Source organism: Athene cunicularia, assembly GCF_003259725.1.
Source record: "Athene cunicularia isolate RWA chromosome 18 unlocalized genomic scaffold, athCun1 chr18_part1, whole genome shotgun sequence".
In the NCBI taxonomy this organism is placed as follows: Eukaryota; Metazoa; Chordata; class Aves; order Strigiformes; family Strigidae; genus Athene; species Athene cunicularia.
The window spans coordinates 13,297,866-13,306,044 of NW_020799123.1; the positions used below are offsets into that span (position 1 = coordinate 13,297,866).

At 60.7% G+C, this 8,179-nt stretch overlaps 2 protein-coding genes across 3 annotated transcripts in view; both read right to left on the bottom strand.

The window, feature by feature from the left end:
* Positions 1–11: 11 nt before the first annotated feature.
* ARHGDIA (Rho GDP dissociation inhibitor alpha) overlaps positions 12–8,179 on the bottom strand; it is an 11,048-nt gene continuing 2,880 nt past the window's right edge. Inside the window, exons 1-6 of one of the 2 annotated variants that reach the window (XM_026861014.1) lie at positions 4,212–4,223; positions 2,417–2,626; positions 2,025–2,108; positions 1,461–1,537; positions 1,219–1,282; positions 12–889 (exon numbers count right to left, since the gene is read on the bottom strand). In XM_026861014.1, coding sequence (XP_026716815.1) covers positions 690–889; positions 1,219–1,282; positions 1,461–1,537; positions 2,025–2,108; positions 2,417–2,606 — 615 coding nt within the window. In that variant the 5' untranslated portion in view covers positions 2,607–2,626; positions 4,212–4,223 and the 3' untranslated portion in view covers positions 12–689. Of the gene's footprint in view, positions 890–1,218; positions 1,283–1,460; positions 1,538–2,024; positions 2,109–2,416; positions 2,627–4,211; positions 4,224–8,179 lie in introns of those variants that run through there. The other variant, XM_026861013.1, reaches the window with a different exon arrangement.
* Positions 1,478–8,179, bottom strand: part of ALYREF (Aly/REF export factor) — a 12,408-nt gene continuing 5,706 nt past the window's right edge. The window contains exons 6-8 of the mRNA XM_026861326.1: positions 2,417–2,626; positions 2,025–2,108; positions 1,478–1,537 (exon numbers count right to left, since the gene is read on the bottom strand). Coding sequence (XP_026717127.1) covers positions 2,609–2,626 — 18 coding nt within the window. The 3' untranslated portion in view covers positions 1,478–1,537; positions 2,025–2,108; positions 2,417–2,608. The remainder of the gene's footprint in view (positions 1,538–2,024; positions 2,109–2,416; positions 2,627–8,179) is intronic.

Consider the following 8,179-nt stretch of genomic DNA (forward strand, 5'->3'; position numbering starts at 1 on the left):
TGACATCCCGGGTGACGCCCGGCCGCGCCCCGGCAGCAAAGCGGGAAGTTGTGACTCTTTCCTAATAACCCATGGGGGCGTGACCGAGCACCATGCCAGGGAACGGGGGCAGGGTGGGGGCATTTAAAAAGTGTAACAGGGGCGGGGCCCCCTCCCGAGAGGACACGTGTTACACATTAAGGCATCATGGTTACAGGGAACATCCACAAATGAAGCTGCCAGTGTTCCCGGGACACTGACGGGGCGGAGGGGAGGCCGGACATGATTTTAGCCACAAATGGATTCAAGAGCTGCCTGGCATCAAAGTTCTTCAGCTACGTGGAGGAGGAGCTACCCTGAGCCATGTGCGGGAGCCAGGCGCAGGATCCTGCGGGACGGCAGGAGCTGATCCCGCCAGCACCCACCCGAGGAGGGGAAGGGCCTGGCGAGGGAGCGAGCGCTCCCGCCTCTGCGCGGGGCCAGCACAGCCCAGGGACGGGCAGCTGGAGAGCAGATGAGGCAGCACGGTTTGGTCAATGCACTCAGTGGTTCTCTGGGGAGGGGGCATGTTACAAAACCGAGCTCTCCGGTCAAATTATAACGGGGGTGGAAGGTGAGAGGGTTCCAATGTCAGCACTTTGGTACAGGGGGGGATTTCTACGGTAGCCACTGTCTGATTCACGCTCTCTGGGGTTTGGCCTCGGGAAGGGCTAGTCCTTCCAATCCTTCTTGATGGTCAGGTTCCACTCCCAGGACAGGTGGTCAGTCTTATCATCATCTGTGAACTTGGACTTGATGTTGTAGCTGCCCCGGGCCAGCATGCCCTTAGGGGCCTCTTCCATGGGGGTCAGAAACTCGTACTCCTCTGCCCGGGGGCCGTAGCTCCCAACCATGTATTCGGTCTTGTCAACTAGAAGGAGAAAGAGGCGTGTGGGGGCTGCTCGAGCGCCTCCCCTGCGCTTGGGGGGAGGCCAAAGCAAACGACAGGTCTGTGACTGCTACAGCCACCCGCGGGGGAGCTGCCAAGACAAGACCGTCACCCGTGTTAACGGCCCCGTCCCGCCAGGAACAGCCCCAGCGGTGGGGGCGTCACCCCCCAGCCCTCGGCAAGGGACCCGGCGGCGGCCGGGGACCATCCGATCCTCCGAGGAGCTGTCGGGGCACTGGCCCCATCGCCGCGGCCGGCAGAGCAGGAATGTCTCACGCGAAGCAGCGCCCGAGCCCCAGACAAGCACTTACTTTTCACGCCTTTCCGAAACGTGTGCTGAATGTACTTCAACCCTGACACGATCTCCCTGTTCACCTGCAGAGACAAGGCAGGGCCGGTAGCAGACACCTCCTGCAGACGCTGCCCACCCCACCCGCAGCAGGAGGCCACTTCCTCCACCAGGTCCCTTCCCGGGGCTCAGGCTCTCCCCGCGCTGGGACAGCACCGGCCCCGTGTTCCACTCCCCCTTCACTTTTCAGATCCGAATGCTTACCCTAAAGGAGATTTTTATCCGGTATTCCACACCCTCCTTCAGCACGAACGCTTGCTTCTTGTAGCTCTCCAAGTCACCTGCAAGGGAGGGGGAGGGTTGCTCAGGGTCCCTTCGCTTCGTGCTCTGGGGTGAACTCAAGTCGCAGGAGGCGATTGGGACAGAATCTGCGGTCGCAGGGGATGACCCTGATGGCCTGGGCAGCACACGGGCCACCCTCTCACTTCTGCCTGACGGGACCCTCCTCGCGGCGCTGCCCAGGCCACCCTGCAAGGGGACACTGCAGCGCAGCACTGCAGTTCATTCCAGAATGTCCCCCTGTGGACATTTGCGCCCAGGCTGCCGCTGTCGGGAAGCTGGCCCAGGGCTGGCTGGGGAGCAGAACCCAGGGGGGCCTTTTGCTGTGACGGGGGACGCAGCCGCCGGGCTCCGAGCACAGAACCCTGCGGGCGCCTTCCCCCGCACCAGCACAGGCTCTGGTGCCACGGGGAGGGCTGCACCCACTGCCGCGCTCTGGGCCAGGCCCACCAACACCCGGACAAGGGCCGGGCTCCCCTCCGGGCTCACCTGTCAGGTCCAGCTCCAGAGGGCCAGGAGCAGTAGCACAGACCAAAGTCAGTTTTGTCACCACCACGTTTGGAGCGTTGGGATCTAGAAGAGAAGCAAAAAGGCTGTTGGACACCCACCCGAGGACCAGCCAGCACAGCGCCTTCTCCTTCCAGGGCACCTCCTGGAAGAGCAAGAAACCCAGCGAGAACAACCCCCCCGTGAAGGTGTGGGCTCCTGCTGCGCTGGGCCCAGTCTAAAGGCGGTGCCACCCCCAGTCTCTGCGTTGACTCCCGTGTCCGTGCCCCTCTGCGCTGGTCTCCGGGCGGAGCTGGGACGGGATCAGCCCCAGGCAGAGCCGGGGCGAGGCTGGGGGGCGGGCGGACCAGGCAGGGCCAGGCCCGTGTGCTCACCTGCAGTGACGGTGACGGCGCCGAGCAGTGCCTCCTTGTACTTGCGCAGGCTCTCATCGTCCTTGTCCAGCTCCTGGATCTCCTGGATGCTCTTCTGGGCAGGTGGCTTATAGTTGACAGAGTGTTCGTCCTCCTCATTTTCAGCTGCAATCTGGGCCAGCTGCTCCGCCGTGGGCTCCTGCTCTGCCATCCTCACACTCGCGACTTACACTGAAGTGGGGAGGAGAAGCGTGGCTGCACCCCCCGTGGCTCCAGCTGCTTCCCGCAGCGCGGCCCCTCATCACCCCCCAGGCCTCCCTGGACCCGCTCCGCCACAGGCTCCCTCTTGTCACCCGGGCTGTCCCCAGGGCACCCTCCAGGGACACAGCCCTGCTGAGGGCCCGCAGCACCCCAGAGCCCTCCTGCGGGCCAGCGCTCATATGCAGCCCATGGAGGCCCACACAGGAGGGAGGAAAAATTCCACCTTGGTGCTTTACTTATAAGCTGGGAGAGGTAAATACCCCAAGCTGTAGAGAAAACACTCTCCTCCACAAGATCAACCAGGTGAGGTTTCACTCTTAATAAACCCGAGCCCACTATAAACCCAGTTCAGCTCTGTCCTCCACACCCTCCGGTTCCAGCCAAGAACTGGTCTCTGCCCCTCCACCAGCACAAGTGCCGGGAGCCTCTGCTGCGATCTGGAGCTCGGGGTTCATAACCCAGATCACACCACTCCGCCCTGCGCCACACAGCAGTGGACGGGGACACCGGGCTCGGCTGGTCTCTGCTCGGTCCTTTTCAAAGATCCGCGTCACGCGCGGCCAGTGAAACAGATAAGGGATTAAAATCTGGCTCAGCTCTCCACGACTCTGACCAGGAAACACCCAGCTGCACGCCGAGAGCTGGTGAAAGGTGATGCCAACACCCGCGGAAACCCTCAGCCGAAGCCAAGGGCATCCCCAGCACTTCCTGACGTTCCACGGGGTCGCTCTCAAAGGGTCTCCCTACGGCAAACACCACCTTGGACTCTCTACAGACCTGAAAAACTCTTTCACTGTCAGCTTTTGAAAGGCTTTTTGTACAAGCAAAATCTTTCACCAATGACGCATCGAGGTGTTTCTGTCATTATCTGGCATTCCCGCATCCCGCTCCATGTTCCCGCCTGGAGCTTGGCGCTAGCACACGCGAGACTGCGGAGCTGCGGTCGCTGCTCTGGCATCCACCTTCCAAATCAATCAAGAGCCGCAACATTTGCTGCAAACGCCACAAGCGCGCACGTGCACTGAAACATGGGCTCAATTACCATCCGGGCGCCCCCGAAGCTGCTCATACAGGTTACACTGAGCAAGCCTTATATCCGTCTCCCATTCTTTCCGTCTCCGAGCGAGCGGACACTGTAACACACAGCTCCGTTATTCCGCTTCTACCCAGAGCTGCCCCCCAGAGGGCAGAGAAACGCCCCAGCGCTGGCGTTAACCGCCGGGTTTAGGAGCCCGTTTGACAGTGACACAAGGCACATTCTGCTGCGGCCGGAGCCAGGCTGGCTCCACGTCCAGTCGGAGCCTGGCGATGCCCGTAACAGCACGACAGCGGAGGTGCCACCCGAGCTCCACGGAGATTTTTAGACATAAATATTAAGAATGTTCTGTTGGGGCAAAATGTTCTGGGAATGTTCTGAACGGGGCAAAGGAGACAGATCAGACACAGAAAGTGGAATTTTGCACGCCCACCTCCACAAGAAGAGAGGACTGCAGCCGACCCGTCAGCCAAGGGGCAGAGGTGAGAGAAAAGGAACAGGGCAGCGAGAAGGGGTGACCGGCCCCTGCCAGGGTCCCGGGGGAGGCACCAGACCAGCTCCCAGGGAGACGGTGCCGAGGCGAAGCTGCAGCCCCCGGCGGGCCCCGCTCTCACCTGCCAACAGACTCGCTGCCTCGTCCTGGGCTGGCAGCGCGTCCCCAGGGGCTGCCTCAGGGGAGGACGCTTCCACTGGATGCAGCTGGCGTTTCTGGGCATTAAAGCTTGACTAAGATTTAGCACCAAAGGTGGGGGGACGCTGTGACACTTTGGGGTTATGACAAGGCCTCTGGCTCTGTGGCACAAGCTTTTCCCATGGCACCTTGGCACTTACAGTCCAGCCACCGCCGGTTCCGCCCCTACACACCACAACAAGCTGCTGCCCTTCTGCACGGCTTTCCCCAATATCCTGGCACCGAATATCATGGAAATTTGCATTCAAAAAGCCATTTAATCTCACGTCATACGTGAACAACTGATTAGATTTCACCCTGGCATCTCCGTATCAAACCCCGTCTCTTCCTTTGTGCTCCCAAAAAGCCTCCAGCCTCGAGGACCCGCAGGAGCGCCGAGCGAACGCTCTCTCGAGGGTCTGTTCTAGTGCTCGATCCCTTTACGCAGCCTCCGGCTCGCTCCAGGCCACGCTTCACCTCCCAGGGGCTGCGGGTTGTTTTCTGGCCACACGCTGAAGAACTCCCGGACCTTCCCCCTAGAGACCCCTGTAGCTCTCGGGAAACAGAAGTGACGGACTTTGGGTGAGAGCTTTAAAGAAGCCCCAGGTCACTGACTCCTCTTGGCTCCCAAGCTCCCTGGGCTCGAGCCCTCTTTGAAAGCACGAAGGTAACAAACAGACGCACAGACAGCAGATGATCCCCCGCTGCCCGCACGCACGTCCCCGGCAGTGCCGTGTCCCTTTCCGCAGCGTTAGCACCCGCAGGTGTGTGACCACGTTCCAATGTTCACACCAAGCAGAAACAAAACTCCTGAGCGACGGCCCGATCGGCGCAGGCACAGCCCACAGGAGCCGTCAGACAGCCGGGCTCGCCGAAGGCAGCGCGTGCACGCAGCGGAGGAGCAGCCCTGGGGCAGTGGCTCCCCCCAGCAGGGACAGATTTCTAGCAGCTGAAGGAGCAGCTGATTGCCAGGGTCGGGTACCCTGTCCCGAGCAGTTCAGAAGTGCCTTAGTCTGGTCTCACCCCAGCACAGAGCCACCACCCACCGATAACGAACCGATGGGGCAACAGCTTCCTCCCACCATCACCCGATCTTCATCAGCTCCGTTAGGATAACCCCTCACACAAACCGGTATTTAGCAGCAATCATGCTACAGAGGACACAGGAAACAAACAAACAAAAAATCAACGCCCCAAATCCCCAGCTCTGCAGCTGCATTCCTGTGCCTCTAGCCCTAAGCCTGGGATCCAGAGCTAAAGACGCAATCACACGCGCCACCACACAGGTTGATCAGGAACCACCCCAGTCCTCGCAGGATCTCTAAAAGGACAAAAGCCCCACAGAGACCAAAACCGGAGCAACCCAACCCCTGTTCGGAGCAGCAGCCCAGGGTTCAGCTCCCCGAGGGGGCCCTGGAGAAACAGCACTTCCCCTCCGGCCCAGGCTGCCCTGCTCACAGCAGCGCCTCTGACCGGGCTGCGCCGGAGCAGGGCAGGGTCCTGCAGCCCGGCCGGGCGGGGGTCGAGAGGGACCCTGACCCAGAGCCGGGGGGCCGGGCTGCAGCTGCCACCCCCAGCGCAGAGCAGGGCCTGTCGTCACCGCGGGTCACTGCGCCTCGGGTACTTCTCCAAACACGCAGCCAGAGAGGACGGAGACTCCTAATCACAACGAAACTTTTATGAGGGCCCCAACCTCGCCCTTCAGGCTTCTCAGACAAAGTGTTTATTACAGCTCGAGATTAGTAAAGCAGAGCTTTTCCAGCCGTCACACTGCTACGCCAAGCCAAGGGACTCGATCGCGTGTGAGCTGACATGAGAGAACCTCACCCGCGTGTCCCGTCTGCAGGGATCCCCCCGCACACAGTCCCTCTGAGGGCCCAGCTCTGTCACAGAAACCCGCCCGCTACGCTGCCGACCTGCAGCCGCACACGGGAGCTCAACACCTCAAACCTCAGGCCTTGCTCTGAGGTGTTTGGAAGGATGTTTCTCTTCAGCTCCTTCTGACACTCAGGAGAGGCTCGGGAGCCCTGCTCAGCACCTCCCACGGCAGCTCTCTGGCTCCTAGGGCCCAGGCAAGTCGCAGAACGCCAGAGCCGGTGCCTCTGCGGCTCTCGAGGCCCCACTGCCCTGCGAGACTGCACAGAGCCACTGCGAGCTCCGCCACGGCTGGCACATTACAGGAGGTGGGTGTCCTCGGCCCTGGAGAGACACGGAGGGAAACGGCCCGGGCTCGTCTCAGACCCCTGCAGGTCACAGAAGCCTGCGGAAAACGGCAGGAAGCTGAATCACTTCCCACCTGGGAATTTGCACGCAGCTGCCTTCACTGCTTCCTCAAGTCAGCAGTTTCTCCTGGATTCTCCCAGCATTTTTCACGCAGGACCCAGGAGGTGGCAGCAGCGAATGCAAGAGCCCCACCTTCTGCCAGACAGAAAAACTGCTGGGAACATAACCCCGTTTGTGTTCAGGCAGACAGCGGCTTCTTCCTACCCGGGACGAAGATCCCACGGAACTACTGAAAGCAGAGTCAGTCAGAGTCTCTTCAGACGAGCGAATTGGCTTCGGATGTCCGTGAGGCCACCGCGCAGCCGTGGACACGCAGCAGCGCCAAGTCGAGCGGTCCCCACCCTTCCTCCTTCCCCCGTGGCGCAAGGGAAAGCTCGGTTGGAATTTAATCCAGTTAATAACCGTTTCTGCGGGGCTACTTTCCAGCCAGATCAGTCTGCTGATCCAGTTCACTGTGCAGCTACAAACGCTGCTGCACTCTGAGGATGAGGAGCCAGAACTGCTTAAACCGGCTCAAGCTGTGCTGCTGCTTCAGACACAGGCTGGCACCTGGGAGGCTGATCCGAAAGAAATGGGGCTGGGACGGCTGCGGCGGCAGGGGAGAGAAGGGGAGGGCGCATTAGTGGCAAAGGAGGAACTGGTGACTCGCTGACACTTCCTGAGGCCGAGTGCTGCCCTCTGACAGGGGGGACAGCCGGATCATGCCACTGCACCTGTCGCTTTGTAAGAGCGTCCCAGAGAACTTCCACCCTGCCCCTGGCTCACAGCTCTGGGGCGAAGGACTCTGAGCCAGTCTGGTGCCTTCCAGGCACTCGGCAGTTTGGAGATGTAAGGGCGGGGGTTTAAATTTTTTATTGCTCATGACATAACCCAGGACTCAGTTCACCTACAAGGTGTTAACTATCAAGAGCAAAACCAAAGGCATGAGCAGGAGGTTCTATACTCTCACAAAGTCACGAGTTTAAAAACTCCCTCAGTCCTACCCCGGACACGTGGGTAACCGGGCTGCAGACGCGGACACCGCCGAGAGCGTCACCCACCCGTACACTCGTCCCGGTAGTGGAACACAGGAAACCGCCTCTGCTCAGCAGGGACAGGACAGGAACACCCGCACCGGGGGAACGCTGGGACAACCAGAGCAGCAAAGCACTCCGGGCCAACCTAAAAACCCTCGAGGCAACAATTCAGCCACTTAAGTGACTGGGAGTTGTCATCTCCAGAAAAGGAAGTTACGACTTGCAAAGGGCCTGCGGCACAGGGAGGCCATTGCCACCCTTCCGGCAGGGCTGCGGGGGAAGGAGAACCGATACCTCCCCCGGAGCCAGCCTGCAGCCTCCGTGCACCGGGCCTGCAGCGTCTGAGTGGGACAGACGGGCGCTTCCCCTGATCCCACACTGAAGGAAACCGACCCTGAGGCTGCTACTTCCAGGTTCCTCATTTCAGAACCAGAAACCATTTATGGAAAATCTCGTTTGAGGCAAACGGGACCGCGGGCACCTCCCAGGCAATGGAAAATGAAAAGGGCCCCGCGCTC